General features: G+C 39.9%; 1 protein-coding gene and 1 long non-coding RNA gene across 5 annotated transcripts in view; both read left to right on the plus strand.

The window, feature by feature from the left end:
- LOC127384279 (uncharacterized) overlaps nucleotides 1-11,867 on the plus strand; it is a 276,503-nt gene extending 264,636 nt beyond the window's left edge. The window contains exon 4 of the long non-coding RNA XR_007889401.1: nucleotides 11,804-11,867. This is a non-coding gene — a long non-coding RNA (uncharacterized LOC127384279). The remainder of the gene's footprint in view (nucleotides 1-11,803) is intronic.
- A 2,127-nt stretch (nucleotides 11,868-13,994) lies between these two features.
- Nucleotides 13,995-24,728, plus strand: GHITM (growth hormone inducible transmembrane protein). Of its 4 annotated transcripts, none has more exons than XM_051616415.1 (9): nucleotides 13,995-14,014; nucleotides 15,525-15,684; nucleotides 17,053-17,152; nucleotides 18,284-18,395; nucleotides 19,708-19,849; nucleotides 20,883-20,991; nucleotides 22,059-22,247; nucleotides 22,574-22,745; nucleotides 23,549-24,728. In XM_051616415.1, exons 2-9 carry the CDS (start codon nucleotides 15,556-15,558, stop codon nucleotides 23,634-23,636), a joined length of 1,041 nt encoding a protein of 346 aa, XP_051472375.1. In that variant the 5' UTR covers nucleotides 13,995-14,014; nucleotides 15,525-15,555; the 3' UTR covers nucleotides 23,637-24,728. The 4 variants fall into 4 exon arrangements, with proteins under 4 accessions (XP_051472375.1, XP_051472373.1, XP_051472374.1 ...); XM_051616413.1 differs by having other exon boundaries at nucleotides 14,008-14,087; XM_051616414.1 differs by lacking the exon at nucleotides 13,995-14,014 and adding an exon at nucleotides 14,259-14,279.
- The last annotated feature ends 1,345 nt before the right edge of the window (nucleotides 24,729-26,073 follow it).

Raw genomic sequence — 26,073 nt, forward strand, 5'->3', positions numbered from 1 at the left:
CATGTTTTTAAGTCAGGTGAGATAATATATAATTAAATTTACTCGAGTACAGAAAATTGGTGGAGTTTTGCTCCTGTTAGCCTGCTTTTCAGTCAAGCTAATGAAGACCTGCCTACCTTGATTTACACCCTCAGAGGATTTGTACCATAAGATCACTAGTGCTTTGTGTTGTACATGATTAGGTACAACTGAGACTATTGGGAAGGTCATTTTGTAAATTAAATCCAGAAATATGCTGGTGTTAGCTTCGTTTCTAGTCTCATGTAGAGTCTGTTTGAATTTGTCTGTTGGAGGGTAGCCCTGTGTGTATTAGGTGAATGCTGAGGGCTGAGCAGGAGAGAGCTCATGGCCCTTTTCACGTGCCCTGGGGAGGCCAAACTGACCCTCCAAGAGGGATGAGACGGGAAGTCAGCTGGCTGACTGGGTCAGGGCATCTGCCCCAACATACCTCTGCAGTCCATGGCTAAATGGCACATGTTGTTGTAGAGGAAGGCTGCTAGTAGCAGCTTGTTCTCAGACAGAGGACGAAACTATGCTGTCTGCCAAGAAAACCCTCCCAAGCATGAGCCTTGTGACCTCTTGAGAAGTGACAGTGTTCCCTACAGCTGGTGTTTTCATTTGGGTTGCTAAACTTCAAATGAAAGTAAACTACTGGAGGGAAGTAGAAAAGCTGGAGTTTGTCCAGGTAAATATTGGTGTGTAATAATAGCAAGTAAGCTTGTGTTTTCTTCTCTGGGAATGCTTCACAAATTTCAGGTGCAAGGCTTTGCCTTACTCACAGCTTAAATGCAGCTGTCTCAAGGGAAATACGGAGGTTATTTAATAGTGCCCAGCAATGACACAAAACAACTTAGGGCAGGAAGAGAAGAGCAGCACCATATTAAATTAAAACTGCACAAAGCAAAATTTAGGAAGACAGAATGTAATTACCCAACTTGGACTGTGGCCAAGGAACTGATGCTGACACCTTTTGTTATTAAAAAAAAAGGAAAAAATTCCCCAAGAGCCATCAAAATCACAGAGAGAAGACCTTGCTATCAGCTTCTCTTCTGAAAGATGGCAGCCCAAGTAGCAGTGTCCATTAGCACTGTGCCAGGGTATTGATTTGGTCCCTAATAAGAAGGAAGAAGGCCACCTACTGAAGAATATGCATAATTAAATCTAGAAAAATCAGGTGCCTTCATTGCAAAATGTACAGTTCTCATAGCAGTATTTCAGTGCTTCCCCATGAACGTACTATCCAAAAAAGAAGTTTGCACTTCATCTCCAAGAATTTTGCTAAGGTCAGCCACAAGAGCCAGCTGAATATATTATTTAGTGACTTGACCATTTTATTACTGAATATTTCATTGAGTTTGTTTTTACGATCAGCTACTTCTGCTCATGCTAAAATAAAGTATCACTAAATCTCCATTTTTACTGTAGTAGACGGTTAGAAAAAGGCAGCCAAAGGAAGCAGATAGAACCTGTTGTCCTTGATTTTTTAGCAGCTTCAAATTCCTTCGGGTTCCTTTGGCAACCCCCACCCTCAGGTGAGTTTCTCGGTGTTACTGAGAAGACTAACATTGATCAGGATCCTTGTTGCTGCCCAAATAAAATTTCTGCAGAATTACTCCATATTTCACCACAAGGTCCTGAAGATACAGCATCAAGTACTTCTAAGGCTCTTTGGGCATGCAAGTATTGGAAAGAAAGTGAGATGAAGGCAGAGGTGCTGAAAGGGTAAATGAAGAGTTACAGGAAAACAGATTTGTGTTATAAAACGGATGCAGAAGGTATAGTGAGCTTTTGTAAAAAGTTGCACATTGGCATTTACTTCACATTACAAAATATGGACACTGTATCTCAACTTTTTGTGTTTATTTTTTACTAAGATATCTCAACTTTCCTCGGTGCATGCTAAATGGTTTGTAAGATCCAATTGCAAAGCAGACCTTGCCTTTTATGAATAAATATTATTAAGCAATTGTAAAATTACCTAGTTAAGTCTTCATGGGCAGCAGCTTCTACAGCTTTTCTATATAATACACCTTTCAGAGCCTGTGCATTCACCAATATTATTTTACAGGTATCTGTAGTAAGTTGGAACATTTCAGATCAATAAATTACCTAGCAGCATTATTATGTGGAGATTGTATTTGCTCCACAGTTATGGCTGAGACTTGCTTTCTATCCTAAACCAAATAAAAATAAGCTCCTTTTATAAATCAAAAAATCTCTTTCCACTTCACATGTGTAAGTGGTCTCTGACTAGTTAAAACTTTTGCCAAGTTCTAATGAGTTTTGTCAAAGTTCTTTTCAAGAGATAGGACTCAAAATTAATTTGTTTTTAAATGCTCTTCCAGTGCTGTTGTTTTTTTCTTGTATCTTAACTTAAAATGGAGTTCTAAAACCTTCTGTGGGGCTGACTTAGATTTATTTTGGAACAACTCTGAAAGAAGGTGAGGCCATCAAATACCTGAGAACTGTGCACTTCCAAAGGAAGGCTCGTGTTCCTGGCTGTCCTTTGAGGAATACTAAGAAAGATATAAGTCATTACAGCTGAAAATCCACAGAAGACATTTTCCAGACTCTTGTTTCTGAGGATGTGCATCTGACAGGCTATGCTATTAAGCACTGTCTCTTCCTTATCCCTCCTCACAACCAAGGCCAAACTTCGACCCCCAGTAGACCTGAAGAAGGGTAAAAAGTCACAAGACTCAGGACAGGAGAATAAGCGTCTCTTTCTTCCCTAGGCTTTATCTTATATGCAGAAGTGACCTGAAAGATCCTCAGAATACAATACAGCCAGCATACACCTACAATGTCTGAGGAGAAAATTCTGCAATTAAAAGTGGTTTTTTGCACATGAATTGGCATGGGTCCTGCATAAGCAGGCACCATTAAGAACTCTTTGAACATTCAGTGCAAGCTTTCAACAGTTATTTTTCTTAGATAAAAGGCTTTTCTTTCTGCAAGACAATTTCTCAACTTTTAGTAGCTCTTGTTTTGATCAGTGCTGAGCACTTTTCAGAGTCCTTACCTATGGTGTCTCCATGAAAAGAAACATGAGCTTGGATCAATCTTGCTCTACATACAGATAGTCTTCCTTTACTGATGAGCAGAAAATGCTAGAATGCCTTTCTCTTCATCTTATAGTAATTTCACTAATTCCAGCCTTCTCAATTGGTCATACTACAGACCACAAGAAGTTGTACTGTAAATTTCTGTACTGCATGTAGTCTTCAGCAAGATCCCATACGCCAACAGTTATGCAAGCACCATTAAACAATGAGGAAATATATCTATGTTTGTAACTCTCCTTAGCCAATATCACGCAAAAAAGAAAAATAATAATCTAATACTGTAGCATCATCATCAATTCTGGAGAGGCATGTATGAGCAAAGTGAGTCAATATCCACTTAGTTTGTTGTCGTTGCTCTGTGTGGATGTGCAGGGAGGGGTTTCCTGATAGCCAAAGATTAAAAGGACCATCCTGGTCCTCCATGATGCCTTTACTGTTGAGCTATTCTGACATGCCTGAAGAGGATGCAGTAAGCTCCACAGCTATTAACCTTTTTCATCCTGCACTCACACGTGAAAGGCTGCTAGTCCTAAATGATCCTTGTCCTCATTTTAGCGCAAAGATGTAGTACAGCAGGTTCTATCAAAGACATCCAGAGGGGATGGTGTTTAGAACCATCACCATCCATTTGTGCTGGTATGTAGTGTAGCCACAACGAGGCCCTGAACTACTGAAGTAATACTTTTATAGAGTTCCTATATGAAAATACAGTGCCTAAAAATTATCTAAAATTGTTACATTAGGATTGCTGTAAAGGATTTTTCACACATAAGATTACTTTTTTTAAAAAAAAATTCCCAAAAGTACTCAATGCAAAAATGCTGCAGTTCATTAAACAGGTAATCGTGGAAAAGAGAAATAAGGGCACAGCCATTTACATACATATCAATGATTGGTTTGTTTTTAAATATGACTTTAGTGGTTAATTTTGTGATTAATCTCAACATTTTTTCAATATAGACAACTCTGGCACAGAAACATTTTGAAAATTTTAACTTTTAAATTAGAGGCTATCTAGCTTAATTGTCCTTTTTTTTAGTATGTTTGGGTCTGAAATAGCTCAGAACAAAAGTCAAAATCCCAGGCTGAAGCACAAGAAAGGAGGACTGTTGTCTGTTGACAATCTTTCAGAAGACATCAGACAGATCACCTCCCAGTTTCTCAGTGAAACATGCCAAAGTGTAGCCCTTGGAGAAAACCCTGCCATCAGAAAGGCTGTTACAATACCACCTCTTTACTTATCCTCACCATTCCCATCGCCACCCCAGGATTACCAAGGTTACTCCCTGCCCCAAAAATAACCCTGATTCAGGTAAAATCTTCACTCTTATAAAGAGGAAAACACAAGCTTTTATCTGAGGCTTGGAGTTTTGTTATTACTATTGATTTAATACATCACATTTTCAGATACTCTGGTGAAGAGGGGGAAAAAAAAAAAAAGACTAGATACTAGGTAGTATCCTGACCAGTATTTTATCTTATTTTTTCAGTCTGTTTTAAGACTGAGTACAGCAAGATAACAGCAGTGACTTCAGCTCAACCCACTGTAATGGACTGGAGAATTAGAGCCAGTAGCCTTCTCACAGAACTTGTATCTGCTGTAGCAAGTACTCCAGTATTCATCACAAAAAGATACACCTCCTTGTCTACTTTCTGATGTTTTAGGGATTTTTTTAACCAGAAAAAATATAGAGGGCTTCACTTATTTTACTTTCCCAAAATGAATTATTCTAAAGAAAACATCCATTTACTGCATCTCTTTAACTGGATGTTATTCCCAAGTGCTGTGTAATCATTAAATGAGCTTCAATTTAACAAGTGTGCTGCTGCTAGCACATTTTTACTTATGCCATAGTAAATTAACTATAACAGATTATAACTGTTCTCAATCATTTAGCAATACATGAGACTTCCCAAAAATATCTTTAAACCAACATGTTTTTATGGCACTTGCTCACCACTCATGATCACAGGTGAAACAATATCCATTTCAAAACAAAGATTATTTTTCATGCTGAGGTCCAAAATTCCAGTTAATTTGTTTTCTAGTTACTGGGAAGGAAACTGCAACACCTGAGGGATCTTTCACCTGGCCATCTCTGGTAGATGAGCAATGCTTTGATAATGAGGATGGGAACACTCCAGTAGCCTAAGTGGATCTGCTGGATCAAAGAGGCATCACTGCATTATCAAAGCGATTTCCTTCAGTGTCTCATAGTTTCATGCATTTGTATCATAGATTTTGCTTTGTTAGTAATCAGCAGCTACTTTCTGAATGACTACAATGCTAAGGGTGAAATCCCAGAGCCTGGTATTAGAGGAGCTCTCATCTTTATCTGCAGCCTGCTGAGTTTTTATGTTAAGCCAGGCCCCTATGATTGTGTCTGAAGGGAAGAAACTTCTTCTGAAAGACTGTCTTTATGTGACACTTCTTTTCTCTGTCTGTTGTGTAAATAGCTAGGGCATGACCATGATTAATTAGAATAGCTACAAAAGTAATTTATTGAGAACAACAGTGATATTTAACTCGAATAATGTTTTCTCCAGGGTTTTACCATGATCCTTTAAGATTGTACACTTCAAAATAAAAATAAATAAAAGGATCTGATGCTTACACAGACATTGATGCTAGGCTGACACTCTGGGTTTGCTGCCAGAGAGGCATATCACAGAGGCAACAGCTGAGGGGTCCCAGCCATTGGACCTTGGTGCTAGCCTTCATAAGAAATCACTCCATTGGTGGCATGGAATATCTCTGTCCCTTTTTTCCTGAAATCTAGAAAAATGCCATCCCAAGTTAAGTTAAATCAGAACTTTTTCATACAGACACATGACCCTTCAGAATCAAACTGATGCCATCAGCTTGTTTCACATGTAACAGCCTGGAGCAGAGCCTTGCAGAATGAAAATTTTTATTATAAAAAGCCTGATCTGGCTTTGCCTTCTTATTGCCCCCAGCATATCACAGACCTCTTCATATAGCCTGTCCTTTCTCTGAAGTTTTCTATATTGCTGGGTTTTGGGGGGAGGGTTTAAGAGCAAAAATAAACATGTCCTGAAAAAAAATCCCTGTTGTTCTCCTGCCCTCAGCAAAAAGAACTTGTGCTCGCATTTTCATATTGTTCAATTGGCATTTGAAGACTGTTTAACCATAATGGCCTCTTGTCAATATTGTCACTCAGAAATGTTCTTCTGATTCCTTGGCATTTCTTTCTCTCCCAGTTTGTGGGGATTTTGGTCTTTAGCAGAAACCAGCAGAACAAACTAGCTAAAAAAGGCTAGTGGAATTGGAGTTGTGTAGGGATGTTAAATTAATTATGCATAAAGTGTCTACTCCTTTTTTTCCAAAAAGTCCATATGTTATTTTAAATATACAGAATGATGGCATTAGGTAATAATCCTTGATTTCTCTCAGTAGCCTTAACTGAATTGTGAGATAGAATTGCTCCTCTGGAAGCAAACTGCCTATTTTAGCTTGGCACAAGGAAATACGTTCATGCAGTCAGGCAACAGCAGGACTAGGACAGAACAGGAATTTTACCAGTATTTTCAACAGTGCTGTTTTTTAACATACAGGAACTTCTCTTTTTCATTAAACACATGATCAAAATAACATCTGTAATTTGAAATTTGGGATTTTTTTTGAGGGAGGGAGTTTTGGTTATGGCCTATGGTCACTTGAAAACAATAAATATTTGTACATACAGCAGTTCTACTGTGACCACTCCTTTTCTTAAGGATTTATTTTTTTGTCAATCCATGTTGCTTAGATTTTTATTATTTAATTTCTTATGCTGTTCTGAAAAAGGAGAGAAATCTTTGTGGTCCATCTTATTTTTTCAAATATAAACATTTTTCATTTGTAAATGGTACCCTGTAGAGTCTGTAGAGAAAGATATATGGGAGTGAGTCTAATGCAAGTTATTTTATTCCTGTATATTCATAATCTAATTTTGTACTCAGTTCAGGTGATGTCCCTGTTTACTGTCTCACCCCAATGTATTAAGCTGTGGTGAGAATTTCAGTGTGGAGACCTCAAGGAAACAAGTATTGGTTGATAGAGGCTTGATCTATGTGTATGATCATAGAATATTAGAATCCTTTTGGTTCGAAAAGACCAAGTCAAACTGTTATGTGGCTGTGCTTAGAGTTAAAAAGGGCAAGTTCTTTAAGACAGGATAATGGCCATATTAGGGGAGAACTTTCCTCAGTAATGATACTAGTTTTAGAATATTTTGAGAACATGTGTTTGCCTCTCAGGTTTTCATTGATAGCCAGATATCAGGGAATGCTGGAAGCAGATAGCCAAGAGTAATTACAGGTGTCCTTGTGATAGCCTGTGTTATAACTGACTGTAAAAATATTTGAGTTTGATCAGATATGTAATATTAAAAGCCTACTGGATAAATTATGAGAAGAAAAATAGAAAGTGACTGAGTTGTTTAACACCTAAACTAAAAGGAGAAAAAATAAGTGCATCAAAGAAGCCTATAAAGCAAATCTTATTGCTGGTTTGTTTTTTTTCTATCAAATATTAGCTGGATCCTGAGGGGTTTTCATTATCCAGATGAAAATACTGGGTTTAGTTATCAGAGTGCAGAGGCTTCTATTGAAATGATAGCCTTGAATGTAATCATCATGGAATGGTACACATCAGAGACATTGAAACTGGTGAACTGATTGAAGCCTTACATTTGGCTGTGATCCTGGAAGCCCTGGTAGCACGAGTTCAACTCTTCACACTGTTTCCACAGCACTTCACTGAGAACAGGGCCTTTGACTGCAAAATCATTTTGCCAGGGTCTTTGATTCCTTGTCTGCACCATGTGGCTGCTATCAGTTTACAAATAAAGAAAAATTAAGCTAGTTTTATTAACTGTTATTAGTATAACTGAGTTCTGCTATTAGTTAGGTCTAAATGTTTTCATGTATTCTACACTCCTGTTGCCCTTTGAGATTTTTAACTGTTTTCTTGTACATTAATAATTTCCTTGTGTAATTGTTCCCAAGAGAATGAGCTGAAAGAATTATGAATTAATTTGCATCTTTTAATGTTCTAATAAACTTCCCAAGAAGAAAATTTTGCTCCATTCAGGTGGAAACCAATCACTTTAAATCAAAGCTTATTGAATTTCAAAGAAGTGTTTAGTTTTTTTCGAGAAGTTGGAGAACAGTGCTGTGCTTTTTAAAGTAATTAGAAAGCACAAACAACAATTTTAGAAACGGCCCTGGGTCATTTTTTGGTGCAGTATACAGTTTACAGGTGTTTAGGAAAATGAATATTTGTATTATTTAAAATAAATAGCAATTTTTTGAATGGTGAAAGGTCTCATCCTATAAAAGAAGATGTCACCCTTTAATTGAAAAATATTTTTACCTGTTTTAGCTTTGTTATTATCTGAGGTAAATGAATAATTTATGCTATAGATGCCAAAACATGGATCAAGGAAAATAACTGTCCTTTTATTTACAATTTATTCAAATAGAATCTTAGTCAACAAAATGTTCTATCTTATGTGTTCATGTGTAAACATACAATGTCAAGTCCTTTTTCACCAAAGCACTTATCTTCACTTATCTCTGAGCAGGTTTTTCTGTTAGGGTTTTTTCTGTTATTTTTACACAAGTGTACATGTAAATTCATTTTTTAAATGTCTGCAGTAACAATTGAAAGCGTACTGTTTTTGCTGTGCTCGAAACACCATTTTTTATCCACACAAAAATTCAGCCATCTCTCAACCCAGAAGACCTTAATTTACACCAGAAGTGCCTGCCATGATGCATTAATTTGATCTTAGCAAGACCTATAAAACGTGAAATTGCTTTAATAGCTGATGCTTGTTATGACAGTGGGTAGGGAATTTCCTCTCAAACACACAAACTTTTTCTCCAATTCCAGATACAGTAACTTTTGCTTAATGTAAACATATATGCAAGTTCTCAAAATGTACAAGCTACAGTCCAAATGCCAGTAAAATGCCTTTTTAAACTAAGGAGGTAAAACTTTGTAACAGAAATCAGTGCAGAGACTATCCTTGGTGTCAGCTCATTTCAGTGCCACTCTAATGAAGCAACTGTCTGAAATGTTTTGAGCTCTGGCTGAATAAACCAAGACCAAGAAAATTCTCACACTTGCAGAAAATACTGACGCTGCTTCACTCTTGGCACATCCCAGCCTGTTCTTGCCACTCAGATTCTTGTATGGAAGGAGCTATATCCAAATACTTTATTCTTCCATGGCAAAATAATATTCTGTGTAATGGCATTTTTTTTTTCTTTCCAGGCTTTGAGAAAGACGTTGATACTGTCTCCCCAAATTCCCACTGCTTTGTTTTGTGCTATCTAAAGATCATGATGCTTAATGAATATGTGTTTGTCACATGAATAGCACGAACAGAGTAAGTCCAGAAGTCCCCTGTAATCTGCTGGGAGGGATATCTGGGGTGCTAGAGTCAGCACAGCCGGAAAATCTTCAAAATATTTTTCTTCACCTCTAATTTGAAAAAATTCAATGGCAAAGTTGACCATAAGGAGAACTTGTGCTAACCACAAATTTCTTTTGTGCTGATGACCACAGCCACATGCACAGCTGACAGAGATGTCTTTTTCTGCGGGGGTAAGCCAGAGCTGCAGAGTCAAGAGCTTAAGCTTCACAATTGACACTGACCCTATTTATTAACACAATAGTGTGCTGCTTGTGGCTCATGTGGCTTTCCAGGGCTGCACCAGGCTAGACATAAGAGTTTTTTACTGTCATTTCAGAGGACTGGCAAGGCAGAGCATGTGGCTGGAAATAGGTCACTTGGTATCTCCTGGAGCATGACTGCATTGCTTGCCATCCTCACTTCCATGGCAAGACAACAAAAACGCTTAAGAAACTTATCTGTAAGAACAGGCTGAGTTTATTGCCTGAAAACATACGATGTTTCTCATACAAGACTTGAGGAGGGGAGCTTGGACTAATCTCCTTGGATTTAGGCAGTCAGATCAGCTTTCCCCCTTGGGCATGGCAGCCAGAGGCCACCATCACTCATGCAGTGGTAGCAGCTGTTTACGGGAAATTTCACTCCTGGGAACAAGCAAAGCTGTGAAGCAGGCAGAAAGGGCTGCTCCCTCACCTGGCTCCTGCCTGGCAAAGAGGCAGGGCTTGGAGCCTGTCCCACTGTCTGCCATGCCAACTTCATACATCCCTTTGAGATACTCAAGTCCCTTCACGATGGTGTTTTCTAATCTTGCAAAATATCTAATTACCCGTCAATATCAAATAGTGCTTGATCCTGCCAAGAGAACTATAGGTTTTCCAGCAGATGCAAAACATGTTGTAGGTGAAAACATGGCCTATTGAAATTAAAAGTATAGGAAATTTTTGTCAGTACACTTTTTCCTGGTGGTTTTTTTTTTTTTTTATATATCTGAGGAACTGTTCACCTATTTCCAAGAAAACAGTATCTTTGTTTCTTCTTTTTTTGGTATTTTTCTTTCTTTGGAATGGTCTTTTTTTTTTTTTTTTTTTTTTTTAAATACTGCTTGGAGAAAATGTTTACTGTTTTCCAAACACCTTTTATTGTCCTGAAAAACCATAAGTGCTTCAGATCCTTCAGGAATCATTGTTATATTCATATTTCACAGGCTTATAGAATAGCTGAGGCACATTAGAGGTTCGTGTTCAACTTTGTCCACCAGGACCCCCAGGGCCTTTTCTGCCAATCTGCTTTTCAGCTGGGCAGACCCAGCATGTGCGGGTGGATACAGGGCTTTGCACTCCCTTTTGTTGAATTGGATGGCATTCCTGTTTGTCCAGTTCTCCAGCCAGTCGACATTCCTCTGGATGGCAGTACAACCATCTGGTTTATCACCCACACCTCCCAGTTTTGTATCATCTGAAAACCTGAGAGCACACTCTGTCCCATCATCCAGGTCATTAACAAAGATGCTAAACAGCACTGGACCCAGATCCAAGTATTGGAGTCAGTGCATTTGAACACAATCCCATGAAGGAACAGTGCATCAGAGTTAAAAAGCAAATTTTTGTGTGCATTTGGCTGCCATCTCACCAACAAGCCTCACTGTCATGCTGTTATCCATGCTTTTGTCAGCATGAGCTTGAACTACAGCAAAAGCACAGCCAGCTGCTTTGAAGCTCTGCAGTAATGCCATGTGGCACAGTGACTGAAGCTGTTGCCTTTCTGCCTGAGAGAAACGGTCGTGTTACAGTGGCACCAGCAGGTAGGATCCAGCCTGCTGGTTTTAACTCAGATGCTCTTAGTTTGGGACCTGTTTACACAAGAGGCCACTGTTTTTCTACTCATGCAGTGATTTCACAAGCTAGAGCTAGTGTTTACAAGTGTTTACCATCTAGTAGAAAAGGAGTATCTGCTAGCAGGCAAGTTTCTGTGAAAAAGCCTCAATGGCTGAATTTGCTGCTGTGTGGGTCCTGTGGGGATTTGGGTTTCTTCTGGCAAAGCTATCTGTTAAACAATTTGGGACAGAGCTGGATTGAGGACCTTATTTTGAAAGTGTCAAGAGATTTTTTTAATGTGATTACATGCCATAGTAAAAGAGGTTTGATTCCTTGCATGAATCATTACTATCAATAATGGAATTATGACTTTAAATATTATTATAATTACTCCTTTAGTACCTAACAGAGTGTTACAAACTCAGAAATAAACACTAGAAGTCTCTGAATAAATAAGGTATTTGTGGCCTGAAACTGTTATTTTTTTATTCTCTTGTAGGAGACCCAGGGGCAATAGACTTCAAAGCTCTGGATTTTCATCTACTCCAAAGGAAAGAAACCAAGTGTCTGAGTAAGTAAGAATTAGACCTTGAATCCCATTAGATTCCTCTGATGGAATTTCCCTATCTCTGTCATGTGTTCTTCTGCTTTGTTCTTTTAATTCAAATTCTTCTTCAAGATCCTACCCTATGTGCTGGTGTGCTCTCAGACTTCTCCCACATCTGGTCTCTCTTATCTGACTTAATTTTGCAAACTAGTGGTTCACTCTCTTTCTTAAAATTTGAACAAGGAGGCTCCAGGATATAGAAAGGCTAATCTCACAATTCTCAAATGTGTATCCATAAATGTCAATCTATTTCTGTACTTCATTCTATATTTAGCACTTCTTTGTTGTTGTTGTTGTATTTGTCTCAGATCCTGCTCAAAGCTCTTACAGTCAGTTACTTGGCTGTGAAGAACCGTGCCCATATGTAGCATTAAGGCTGAAGGAAACCTCAGAGCTGTAGCTAGAGTGGGGCTAGAGTGGGGCTCTGCCAAAGCAAACATCAGCCTGCCAAGTGCTCTCTGGAGAGCACCGTGTTTCTCAATAGTGCCTGGCTCATAGCTTGAACTAAGGATAGGATTAGCACTAGCAATGAGAAAACAAGAAAGTCTCGCGTGCAGCTGAGAATGGGGCTGGAAAAGCAGAAACAGGGCTGCCAAAAGAATTATTCTCCTGGTAATACGAAGGCTCTGGACTGAGCCATGTTACAAGCCTTTGGCTCAGCTTAGGGTTAGGGCTGGTGTAAAGAAAGCTAGAGCTTCAGTTGAGCTGCCAAATGAAGCAAAGGGCTGCAAAAAGAATATCCCCTTGAGGAATTGATAGTCCAGGGAAGTGCTGCTGTGTGTCCTGGTTTGAGCCAGGATGAAGCCAAAACAGGACACTGTGTCGTTCCTAGGGCTGTTTAGGGTTAAGCTTAGAAAAAAACTCACGAGCTCCAGTTGGAGTGAGGCTGGGAAGAAGCTGCCAGTAGTTTAGCCAAACAGGAAACGTTTAGCCCCTGGAAGGGCTGGAGTGCCCTTGCAAGGCTCTGCCCAGGACAAGGCTAGTGTTACGGCTGGAAGCACTCATTGATGTATGTATACAATACTGTATTTTGTGCTTATCTGGCAAGTGTGCACCTCCCTTAAAGGAGGTTACATGGAAGAGAGGTGTAACTCCAAGGAGCACAGTTAAAACAAAGGGGAAGATTTACCTCACAGTTCAGGATAGACTGCTCTGCCATAATGGGTAGGAAATGGAAATGTCTTTAATTTCTTCACGTTCTGAGAAGGGCAAGACTTAAATTTACGAGCAACGTGGCAAAGGTGAGGGAAAAGCCAGGAGCAGCACCAAGGTAGAAAAGCACAGGCCGCAGGCACTGTCAGCAGCCCGGACACCTCTGGCCCCTGCGGGAGCAGCACCGCGGCCCCTCGGCGCGCCCGCTGCCAAAGCAGGCTCTCCTGCCTGCCATCTTAAACGCTGCGTCCGCAGCCGAGCGGCTGACAAAATGGCAGGGGGAAGCGCAGAGGAGGAGGATTCTTGTGCTCCTGGGAGGTGAAGTTAACTTGGGAGGGCTCGCTCGGCTCTTCCCGCACGGCGGGTGCCCCCTGCTGGCGCGCAGGGCGGCTGCCTGGCGCCCGGAGGCAGCGGGCGAGGCCGCCGTCCCGCCCGGGCCCCTCTGCCGGCCGGCGGGCACTGGGGGCGCTGCGCGAAACGCGGAGCGGGGACTGCGGCACCGCTGGACGCCGAGCCCCGGGCGCCCCGCTGCGGCTCGCCCCGCGGGGGGCGGGCTCGCCTCCCCTGCCTGCCGCCGGGGCGCGGCGACGCGGGGCGCGCTGCCCTGCTCGAAATGGCGGCGGCTGAAATGGCTGCTGGCCAGCGCCGTAGCCCTGCGCCCCGAGCGGCCGCCCGTCCTCCGCCTCCTGGGGGCGCGGCAGCCGCAGCGCGGGCAGCGCTGATGTCCGCTCTGCCGCACGCGGGGCTGCGCAAGCGGCGGCCCGGCTGGGGGCGGCTTCCAGAAGCTTCCCTGCCCTTAGCCAAGATGGCTGCCGCGCCCCTCCGGGAGCCGGCCGAGCGCCCCGCCCCCTCCTCCTCGAGCCAATGGCGCTGCCCTGCCTGCGGTCACGTGGGCCGAGCCAGCCAGTGATAGGGAGAGCGCGGCGCAGCGACGTCACTTCCGCTGCGGAGGTACGTTCCGGTGTGCGGGGGCAGCGGCGCGGCGGGGTCGGTTGGGCCGGGCGAGCGTTGGGCGGCCGCGCAGGTGCGGGGGAGCGGGACGGGACGGGGCGGGGCGGCGGGGCACAACCTGGGCTCCCCCGGGCTGGGGCACCGCCGGGCTGGGGCACCGCCGGGCTGGGGCACCGCCGGGCTGGGGCACACCGGCGGGTCGCGGAAACAGAGTCCAGGCCGGGCCGAAAGCGGGGAAGCGCCTGCGGCCCGGCCCAGGTCTGAGGTGGGCCGTTGCCGCCCTGCCTGGGCTGCAGTGCGTATCGGCAGCCTTCGGTGTAGCTGTGACTGTGCAGTGTTGCCTTAGGCCGCAGGTTTTTTGCCAGTTAATATGTTGGAACGTTGATGGTGTTCTGCTTTTCTTTTAATCCTCTTTCGTCGTTCATCTTTACTGAGCTAATGCTTGAAGTTCTCCTTCAAAATCAGTTTGAAAAAGAATAAAATGCTAGAGTTGTCACTGTAAGTCCCTGTAAACTGTATCACCCGAGTGGAAGAGCGGCGTTTCGTGGAGGAAACGGGACGTCCCTGGAAGTACTTCCACTTATGAAAGCAGGATTTCCTGACTGAGCTTCAAAGCAAAGTGACTTTTTCTAGTAGCAGGATTATTTTCTTACTTTCACTTCTTTGTAGTCTATACTAGATGTCTAATGCTTTGGGTTCTCATTTTTCATGCATGTTTAAAGTTAACTTTTATTTAGAATGCTCCTAAGTTATATTGGATGCCATATGTGTGAGTTATAGTCAGTTATTTGAAAAAAGTGTGTTGGTAGTTGAGGTGCCTTGTGGTATCAGACATTGTACATAGTCATAATTAAAGTATATGTAACTATACTGACTTGGGGCTTTTTTAATATGTAATGCATGCAGTACTTGTGGAAGCAAGCTGACAGTTTGAATACTAGCAATAGAATATGCAAGCTGGTGGCTGCTTGTGGTGTCAGTTTGTACTGCTGTTCTGTGCTCAGAACTGCACAAGATGACTTGAACTTGAGTTCTGGACTGTGACCTTGACTGAGCACTGTATCCTCAAAGCTAACTGAGTTCTTCAGAGCATAGCTTAAAATCCCTCTAAAACTCTTTCCACCACATCCATTATGCTATTTATTAAATTGGGTTTATACTTAGCTGAAATTTATGTAAACTTGAAGCATCTTGTTGAGTGTCTATTTGGAGAGGAGAGCTATGTCTCAAAATTAAAGCTAGTTGTTAAAGTAGCTCTAACATAAGCATATAAAGTGTTTTGATGTGGTTGGTTTTGGGTAAGTTGTGAGAGAGAAGTCTCTGATGGAAATGGGAGGCAAAAATGGTTGGAATTAAGCTGCGTGTTGAGGAAGGCTCTGGATCTTACTGCACTATTCTAATGAGAATAGCACTTTATAGCCTGCAGTGCAGTTGATGATAAGTAGTAAGCATTCCTCATCTGAAAACCACAGAACCAATTAGTAAAGCATATTTTCTCATGTATTTTCAGGAACACAGTGTACTAAACTATCTAAGCAACCATGCTGGCTGCAAGGCTAGTATGCCTGAGGGCATTATCATGCCAGACCATCCGCCCCACCCTTGCTCAGGCTTCCCCAGCTTTGAGGAACTCCAATATAAAAGCATACAGGCTGTGGCAGCCTAATCAGGTAACGTAATTATCTTTCTAATGGTTCTGACTGCTTATATTTTACAGGCTTGAGGGTTTTCCCAAAATAATTGCTTTGCATGGAATACTGGTTTTGAGTGATTGTGAGCCTTGTGTTTGTTTGAGGTACCTGCTCTAATGTACTGAAGGAAGTGTGTTAATCAAAAAGCAGGGGTTTTAACAGCAACTAAAATAGTATTATCCATTTCAATGATTATTTCCCCATTGAAATTGCTGCAAAAAAGAACTTGCAGGAGATGGTGATGGTCAAGGCTTACTGTGTAAGGTAGGAGGAGTAGAAATTCCAAGTAGGAATCTTACATACACTATTCAAGTAAAATTTTTCTTTTCAAAGACTTCAGTCCCAGTGTGTTTTTAGAGCTGTGTTCCAGGTAAGAGCAATTTGTGAACCATGGCAGGACTATGATGGGTCTTACCAGCAACTTTAAAAACTGGGGGTGTTTTTTGGCATGTGTGTGTTTTCTTCTTGGTTTTTTGTTATTATTTTGTTTCTGTGGTGAATGCTGCGTAAGTTACAATGTTGGGATAGATTTTGTTAGGTGCAAATACAACAAAATTGAGGTGCTGTGGTAAACTTCCTGATTTTTCTTCATTTAATGACTAATAATAGCAATGCTTGTAGATTTCAGGTTTCAGTGTTAAAACAAACTCACTTTTAAATGAGCCCTTGGTTGCACAGGTACTTGTGTAATAATTTAGAAATTCCTGGAAACAACAGTCAGGAAACTTTAGAAGTTGTTTATGAACTTAAATGTGAGTTTATTTTGTGTTGCTTTTGTAACTTACTAAGACTTTGAGCAGCATGATGTATTTTTTTGGAGCTGTCAGCCTTATAAATCTAAAGTTTAGTGGCCTTTATTCAAGGTTTGTTCTCTAAATCAAGGCTAGAGTTGAAAGCAAAGAATTTGTGCTGCTTTTCAGAACGTAGTGACTGTGAAGTATAAATATTTTGCATTTTTTTTTATATATATATATAAAAGTTTATGTAGAGTGTTTTTACATAGAAAACTTTCTTTACAAAATAAAAAAAATTGAGTGTGTTTTTACATTTAAAAAAAAGAAAAAAGCCTTGTGAGCTTGTTTAGTAGAGTGGGACTAGAGTAGGAGAAACACAAACAGAAAATTTCACCTTATGAAACTCACTGCATTGGTTTTGTATTTCTAAAATTTGTAAATGTTATTCACAGAGCTTTCCAAACTTTAGTGTTGCGTTGTTTAAGTGCTGCTGCTTCAGGACTTCGGGAGATAAATAAGACACTATGTATCAATTGTAAGTGTAGCAAGTAAATTGATGAGCAATGTCTTCTGTTTCATTAAATCTTTCTGATCTCATTTCTGCCTCTAACAGCGTTATGCCACCAGAGTAAGAACCGGTGTGAGGCGTGGAAAAATTGGCCAGGAAATTAAAGAAGCAGCATTTGAGCCATCTGCAGAAACAGCACTTAAAGGTAGAGTAGCTCTTCTTTAAATACTAATATTTGAAGCTGAACTTCAGACTTCCTTGAAGGAATTAGTTTCCTTCCAACCATTAAAGAGACAGAAAATTGTTTCATATGCAAGTTTGCTCAGTGATCTCCCTCACATAACTGGAGACAGTTTCTCTGCTTGTCTATCCTTGTAGAGTTTAAAACTGCAAATGTCACAGTATAGAGAAATATCTTGTTGTTTCTACTTTAAGTTGCTGTTGAGAAGTCAAAAATTGTTCTCTTACTGGAGACTCAGTTGCATATTTCAAGATTATGCTAACACTGCTGCATCTACTTTGTATGCTAGTTAAAGGAAGAATTTTTTTACAGCATGTACAATTTGCAAAATAAAAGTTTCTGGTGCTACAGTTACAAAATGCATTGGCTTGCTGTGCTTGCTACAGCACATCTAGTGTGGATCATAATTTCAGTGGATGATAAAGAGATGTTTTTAGATACCAGCATTCAGTAGAACAGACTTGTAAATGTCCTACACTAGCTTTGCATTGACAAATGGAATATAGATAGTATCTTGGCTATTACACATTAGGAGAAAGTGTAGTCTTAAACAGAGTTACACAAATGAAGGTATTTGGTTTCAGCTGGTCTTCGATTATAACATTATTTTATGATTGGTAATTGTATTTGTAGCTGTAATCTGATATGTGCCACACAGGTAGTAGGTCTAAAAATCAGAGAGGAGACGATACAGTGTGTAGTTTTTCTTCTGTCCTATAGGGAGTTGGGTAGTAAACCAGCATACTAACAGGTGAGTGCCTCTGGAAGACAGCCTGTTAACTGATTTTGTGTTGGCATGCCTGCCACTGTATGAAGCTCAGCAAGTCTTACATGTTACTAGTTGGTCTCTTACCTCTTTATTTGTTTTATGAAGCTGTATTGTGTTGGCAGGCTGAATGCAGTTTTTCACATACATGTCATTGAGAACTAGTAATGCAGTTACTTGGAGTTAAGTCACTTCTTTCTTGAGTGGAGCTTTAAGAAATAAGCTTAACATGGATCAGGTATTGCGGGTACAAATTCATGCAAGGATGTTATTAACTATCCAAGAGAAAGCATTTGTAAGAGTGTGGATTTTTTTTTTTCTTTATGCAGCTGATCGCCTGGGGAAGTTTATTGTTGCTGGAGGGGCTGCTGTTGGCCTGGGGGCCCTCTGTTACTATGGAATGGGCATGTCCAGTGAGATTGGAGCTATCGAAAAAGCTGTGTAAGTAAGATGGCTTACTGTTTCAAGTGAAGAGTACATTAAGCCAATCTCACTTCTCTTTATATCCTCCAGGATTTCAGCAGGTATCACCTACTGTACACACAGCTTTTTGAGCTCTAAACAGAAAGTCTTTGCTTCTTTCTACATAAACTACGTTCTTTATACATACACATTTCTACATACAAATAGGAATTTTAAAAGCATGTAACTTATTAAGATTTGAATTACCAAAGCTTAAATAGATATTTACTTAAGTGAGTTCTGTTGCTTTCCTAAGTTTTATTTTGAAGAGTATATAACTGTGTCTTAAGAGATGTGCCACAGATAATATATGCGTGGTAGTCTTCTGTAAAGCATATTGTCAAGATGACTTTGCCCAGTGTTCCTGTGAGACTGGTCATTAAATTTCAGTACAGCTTGTTGGAAAGTCTCGTTTGAACACAGTACTTCTCTTGGCATAAGCCCTACTCTAATAAATTGGTTTTACTTGCAACTTTGGAGTATTGCTTTTTTGCCGATAGAAACCTGACTGAGATGGCAAAACCATGTAGTTACCTAAACTTAAAAGGTGCTTAGTGATAACTATGGGCTTTGGAGAAATGAGTGCTGGAGACTTTCTTACATTTATATTTGAAAGTGACAATCTGCATTCATACTGAACGTTTGTTGTATCTCTGAGAAGCTTTTCACTGGTACAGCTATCAGTAATTTTTTTTCTTCACAAGCCTTGAAGTAGTGGGTCAAAAGAGTAAAATGGGAGAAAATGTGTGTACTCTGTTCAAGTTTGGTGTTAGCAGGGAAAGCTTCCTGTCCATGCTATGACCAAATCATACTGCAGAGACTCATTCACGTTTAGGTCTGTTGCTATTGTTAGAACTTTCAAAATTACATTAGTGGTTTGTGATGTTAGATAATCATGTGTACTGTGACTCAGCAATTTGTGAGCCAGTCAGCAGGCTACTTTGTGCACAGCACACATTCTGTAGACATTTTTTCTTAAACCTCTTCATTACATTCCCTATTTTTTTTATGGTTAAAAAAAGTGTTTGTTACTCTGTTTTGCCTGTATGCTTCCTCCTTAGAATTGAAATGTAATTAGCATTATTTGTACTTCACAGTGTTCCTAGAGAGTTTCAAGATTTAAAAGTTCAGCCCCCTGTTATGAGGTAGAAGTTGCTAAACCACAACATTACTATGAAACCTCCCTTATATACATAGCTATGAATGTATTTAACAGCTCAGTTGTGTTTTCGGTTAGTCCTCATTTTCATACTGGTAATTGCACAACTATGTATGTCTGCTGGTTTTTTAGTATTTGGCCACAGTACGTGAAAGACAGAATTCACTCCACTTACATGTACTTTGCGGGAAGCATTGGCCTGACAGCACTGTCTGCTGTGGCAGTCAGTAGGACCCCGGCACTCATGAGCCTTATGACTAGAGGCTCCTGGCTGGTAAGCTTATGTTACAAATATAAATATGTTTACTGAGAAAAGAGTACCAGTGTGACAGTTGATATAAGAAATGTGAAATGTAAACTACTTGGTGAAAAGGCAAAACGTAACTTACAGTGGCATGCTTATCTGTAAAAACCACTTTAATATCCTAGTGATGTTTTGTGATTTAATTTTGGTGAGTCTAACTACATGCGGGCTTGTACCTTCTGTACTTCTTTGATAGTTTGTCAAAGACGAACTACATGAGCAAAAAAACCTCTACTATCCTTACCTGCTACATGCAAGAACCTATTACAAATAATTCTCTGAGACTAACGACACTGCTTCTATCACCTTCTGAAACTGGAAACTGAGGTCTCTGTGCATTCTTATTCCTCCCTGTGCTCTTCTGTATGGTTTTTTGAAAGCTGTCTCATATTGCCAAGGCTAAAACAATACTGGTAGGCAGATCATCCAGGCAAACTGCTAAAAAAATCTGTTTACTGTGTATTCTGTGAGTTTGAGTGAAGCAATAATAGTTAAATACTAACAGCTACATAGTTTTAGAGATTAATTTAATAAAGTGTTCTTAGTGATAAATCAAAGTTGTACATTTAGCTGCTCCTCAGTAAGAGGAGGTAATGATGTTTGAAAATCATAAGTAGTAAAATCATGTGAACTGAGTATTTGCCTCGGGTAGAGAAATGTACAAGAAAACCTGAGGCTAACATTTCAGGTACCTTAATGAGGATCAGAGTAAGGGGCAGAACCATGTGTGTCCTTTCTCTTACCTTACACAAATAAGAGGTTGTTGCTATCTTACTGCTAATCTTGGTTTCCTAGAAGACTGAATAAAAGTAAAATGGGAATTACTGCAAGTTAGGATCTGCAAAGATTCGACTGTAACCTTGCAGGAGTAAAATTAACAAATGCTTCGGTTATGAATTAGGTTGCTGTTTTCAGAATTACACCGTTATTTTTAGACTAGGAGGTTAGAGCAAAGGTTATATGTCCTAATGTTAACTTGAGCTCTGTAATGCTGTTTCTACAGGCAATAGGTGCAACTTTTGCAGCCATGATTGGTGCTGGAATGCTGGTCAGGTCCATATCCTATGAAGACAGTCCAGGAGCAAAACACTTGGCTTGGATGTTGCATTCCGGTATGTGATTCTCATGTTCATTGTAGAGATGTCTGTGCTTTAGTGTGAAGGTAAATTTTTATACACTTCTGTAGCAGTTGAGATTTTTCAGATACCAATGTCAGGAAGATTTCTTAAACGTCTATAACACAACTCTTAATAGTTTTCATCATCTTCTAAAAGTCATTCTCAAATTAAACTTGAGATATGTATATGCCATATTGGGTAGCATGAATTGCTTTCACGAGCTCTGTTGGTTTTGTGACTGTTTTCTGGCATTTTATAGTTTCTGTAAGCAGCATTGCCTACACTTACCATTCTTCAGCTGTACAGGACAAGAATGTATCTGGAAACTTGACTAGAAAGATGAGATTTTAGTATTAAACTGCAGCTTCCTAAATGCATGTTCCTATCATGTACTTAAGCTTTGAGTACAGGTCAGTTTCTTGCTAATCTTGCCTACTTCAAGTAACCATGGCTGCCATTTTTCAAAACTGTAATGCCAGAGATAATTGATGGTTCAGGAGAGGCCTGCACATGGTAGGCACTGGAATCGTATTTGTCTCTTGAGTCAACATTCCTACCAAGAAGAAATAGTGTTTAATTTAGAGATTCATATTAGCTTAACCTAATGTGATATCAATGGACTAGGTAGAGATTTCCTAGAAGACTAGTAAAAATCCTGACTTGCTTGCCTAGGTAATGATTGTAGCAGAAATCTGTCCCACTTTTCAGTGCAGAGTGCTCCTATGGCTATTATGTAGTTGGTTAGTGCATGGTAAGTATCTCTGACCAGCTGTGTTTCGAACAGATCAGTATGTTGACTTTTGTTAGTCTTTCTTCCAAAGACCAGCTCCCTGAAGTACTCTCCAGAGCAAGATAAAAGTAGGTCATGGAATTTGAGGTGCCAGTTTCTTAAGGTCACTCCTAGATGGTGTACAGCCAAGTCTGTTGATATTTTGTTGTGTAAGTAGATTAGTTTGAGCCATGTTATCCAACTGGAAAAAAATAAAATGGTTTTGGCAGATGATATTTTTACCAGAACTGGTTCAAGTCTTCTGAGTGGTGTTTTGTTGTCTTTTGGCTAGGTGTCATGGGTGCGGTGGTGGCTCCTCTAACCTTCTTGGGTGGCCCTTTGCTGATCAGAGCTGCCTGGTATACTGCTGGCATCGTCGGAGGGCTCTCAACTGTGGCCATGTGTGCTCCAAGTGAAAAATTTCTGAACATGGGAGGACCACTTGGAATAGGCCTAGGCTTCGTTCTTGCCTCTTCAATTGGTAAAATACTGCTTTAATACTGCCAGATGAAGTAGGTTGTAAACTTCAGCTGCTAAAATGCAGTTCCACTTGTTCTTCCTTAGGCTTTTCTAGGCATTGTTGCAATAGAAGTATTTTAACATGAAGGAAGTACACCTGATTCCTTCGGGTGTTCAAAATTACTGGATCAGGTTGTACATGTAACATACTGAGCTCGTGTACTAAAGCTCTTGGTATCAAAAATGCACCTGAAATTGAGAATTGAAATCTCACTGAAGTTTGACCCAGCTCAGAGTAGCAGATGCACATAGTAGCTTTCTCTAACACTATTGTACATTCCTCTCCAGGATCCATGTTCTTGCCTCCTACTTCTGCTTTTGGTGCTGGCTTGTATTCAGTAGCTGTCTATGGTGGATTGGTGCTCTTTGGCATGTTCCTGCTCTACGATACGCAGCACGTTATCAAGCGTGCGGAAACTCTGCCCTATTATGGAGTGACCAAATACGATCCCATCAACGCGTAAGCATCTGTGTGAACACAGCTGATTTCAGTGCCTAAGAATTTGCTTCAAGGTGTATCAGAAGCCTGTGTTAAAAACAGCCAGGCCTTTTGTTTACTGCTTGAAAGTGCATTGCTGTTAAATGTGACGATTCTCAGGGTTTAAAAATACAATGTGAAAATAACTAGTCTAGTTAAAACTGAAGCTGTCTACTAGAAATGAGAGAAACAGAATTGAGTGTCTGATGTCATGTGCTTCTAGCAGTACTTTCTAAAATGTATTTTTATTTTCTAAAGCATTGCTGGGGCAGTTGACTGCTGCTTTCTGCAAATATCTGACAAATGAGACAGAAATATTAACTCTTTCATAGTCACTCAATATTTGCTAGCCTTTGTCACTAAATAAAAAAGCTTCAACAGTGTGATAGGGAAAGGAGGATTAATTAATTCTCAATAAAGACCAAGTCAGACCGACAGGGAACTTGCTTGTAAATGTATGTCTGATCTTCAGTGACTTGTTTACCTTCGTGATTCTGGTTTCTTATACTTAGAATAATACTGACCTTCAGAATTCTTGGAGATAAACAGATTACAGCATAAAAGCAGAGGGCTGCTGTATGAGAACAATATACTACTGTCTGTTAAGACTTCTGTAAATATTTCCTCCTGACAGAGGCGGTAGAACAAAAATACAGGGGTTTGTGACATCAATCACTGAGAATAATCAGATGCTTCATAAAGGCTTTTGAAAATTACGTGTGATGGTGGGAAACACTAAATAATGCTATTTCTGTTAATATTGACTTTGATTTCCTGTTTCCTAGGTGCATGGGTATCTATACAGATACACTGAACATCTTCATTCGGGTGGCCACCATGCTTGCAGGTGGTGGAGGTGGCAGGAGAAAATAAACCAAGACTCTTCTTTGCAGCTGTCTGACAACCTACCTAGTGCACATACTAAATAAAAATTCATGGTTACAAGGAGTATACTGCAAGTCAGAAGTTTAAATAATTTCAGTATATTGTTTCAGTGCAATGTGATTCAGACTTAATAGTTTTCTTCAAACACTTTCCAGCTTTGTGTTTAAAGTGGTGCGAACTGCTTCTAATTGTACATTACTTGGGAAAAGTAAATTATTTTTAATATCTGAATAAAATAGTCTATCTGCTTTTTAAGGGGTTTGACAGCAGTTCAACTCTTTTTTTTTTTCTGTTACTGCATAGTATAAGAAGTAATTTCTAAACTGATATCCCAGATACAGATAGGGACACGAGCTACTTCATTGAAATGCAGTTTCAGTTCAGATTGCATAAAGAATCACTTCGTGGTACATGAAGAAGAGCTGAAAAAACTAAATACAGCACTAAACGCAGTAAGGACTTCTACATGGTCAGAAATTTCAGAAAGTTTTAAGCAATTGCCAGAAATGTGTTGGATTTGACAGGTGAGGTGACCAAAATGTGTAAATGAGAAAAGATAAGGAAACTGTGGTATTTTTCCCATATGAACTTCAGTCACTTTCTGGAGTGCATACAAGAACTCTTTGCATTAAAATGTTGATAGACTGTAATAGCTAGGTTGTTTCCATACTAGATCCATCAAACTATTGAATAGCAATAGAGGTTTGTCTTTCTTCCAGAGACTAAATTTCAGTGTTGCAGATGAAACCCAGTCCTTCAGTTTGCACAGAAAGAGGGTATTGAGAGTGGCCCAAGTATCATAGATCTACCATACTGTGGTATGCTTGAGTCTGTTTATAACTCTTCTCCAAATTGGTGTGTTGAGTTTGGTCTAAAAGAAATGTACCCAATCAGTAAAATTGGTACAACATTAAGAAATTTGTACTTAACAAACTCTATTGCTATATGCTGGAATAAGAGGTGAGTTTTAGGGCACAATGAAGATTTTGAGCTAATGTCAACAACTCAGATTTCCAGTTTCTGGTAAATATGCTATGTTTATGTATTGTCTTCTGGAACAATAAAATTCTAGCCTCAGAAGTTGACTACTCTCACTTTCCCTGTGTTAACAGAAATAGTGCTGCTGCATTAATAACTTGGTAAAGAGTGCTGTAAATATTTTTTTACTATCATTTCCTTTATATGAGATTGTGTATTCCTCTGTAAAAAAAATCAACAGATTATTTCCAGTTTCAATGGCTAGTATCTTTTTGAAGCTGTTTCTCAGATGGAATATGCTGATCTATGCTTGCCTCATGTGGTTCTGTTAGTATAGCCTGTTGGCTGCCAGTGTTGCTTTTATATCTGTCATATACTGCAGAATTTTATTCTCTTCAATCATAGGGAAGAAAGCAGTGGATTGTGAAGAACCTTGTTGCAACTCCTTTGTGCCCAAAGATTAGATGGCACAATCTATCTAGTTCTTGACAGTATTACAGCTGAAGGAGAATCTAGTACTTAGCTGGAAGAAATCTCTGCATCATGTCAAGTGTAAGTAACCTGTTAGAGGGTTTTACCTTTTTAAGCAATTTCATATGCTTAATTTCTTCATACTGTTGCTCTAGCTGAACACACTAGAGCTTGTGTCCTCAAGTTCTGAAATCTCTAGGGAGCTGTCTAAAGTCAGAATTCTAGTATTGTGCCTGTAATAAAAGAAAACTCGGGCAAAACTTATTTTGTCTAGATTCTGAGGACAAAGTTTTAGAGGTTGACTGAACCAGAAGACAGGTCCTGGACTGTTTGATACAGGAAGGTGTAGAACACAGCACCCTACTTAAGAGAGGTGTTGGTGTGGAAAGTGAGACCAAAAGGAAGGTCTAATAATCTTTAGGAAAAAAAAAACAGGTCAGATGGTGACTGAGGAAGCATGATGACTCACTTGTTCTCAGTTATCTGAAAAGGTCTGACTTGACTGCTGTGGATGAGATTGTATCAGTAGTAAAATACTATTGGTGCTATCTTGTGTGGGTCTCCAAAAGGAAAACAAGATTGAGTTGTTCCTTTACATTTGAAGTCTTAAGTGGAGAATTAACGTTTATCCTAACTAAGTCAGCTCTAATTTGGAGAGGGATGAAAATCTAAAACGTGGTAGTTAGAAAGGCATGGCAACAGGTGCCTGTTTTTTCTGGGAGGGCATCTGAGAGCTTTTGTTGGTTTCCTGTCTGGCTGCTCTTGGAATGCAGATGACCTGAAAACTTTGTAGAAGGAAAAAATAATTTAGATTTATCAGAACTTATTAGGGTCACATTCCTGTAAGCAATTAATTTTGTTTTGGTTATTTTCCCCTCAGTTGAGATGTCTTAATTGTAAAACTTGAAGGATTCTTTTAATTAGGTATGAAGGTCCATTAAGTATGTCTTTTTTAGCAGCTTTGAGAGCAAATACA

This window comes from Apus apus, chromosome 4 (genome assembly GCF_020740795.1).
Source record: "Apus apus isolate bApuApu2 chromosome 4, bApuApu2.pri.cur, whole genome shotgun sequence".
Lineage (NCBI taxonomy): Eukaryota > Metazoa > Chordata > Aves > Apodiformes > Apodidae > Apus > Apus apus.

Excerpts from the sequence above, each read along its gene's own strand:
- GHITM (XM_051616415.1), top strand. The coding sequence starts at position 15,556 with ATGCTGGCTGCAAGGCTAGTATGCCTGAGGGCATTATCATGCCAGACC. Across the intron at positions 17,153-18,283 it reads TGCAGAAACAGCACTTAAAG|CTGATCGCCTGGGGAAGTTT; the intron begins GTAGAGTAGCTC and ends TTCTTTATGCAG. Across the intron at positions 18,396-19,707 it reads GGAGCTATCGAAAAAGCTGT|TATTTGGCCACAGTACGTGA; the intron begins GTAAGTAAGATG and ends CTGGTTTTTTAG.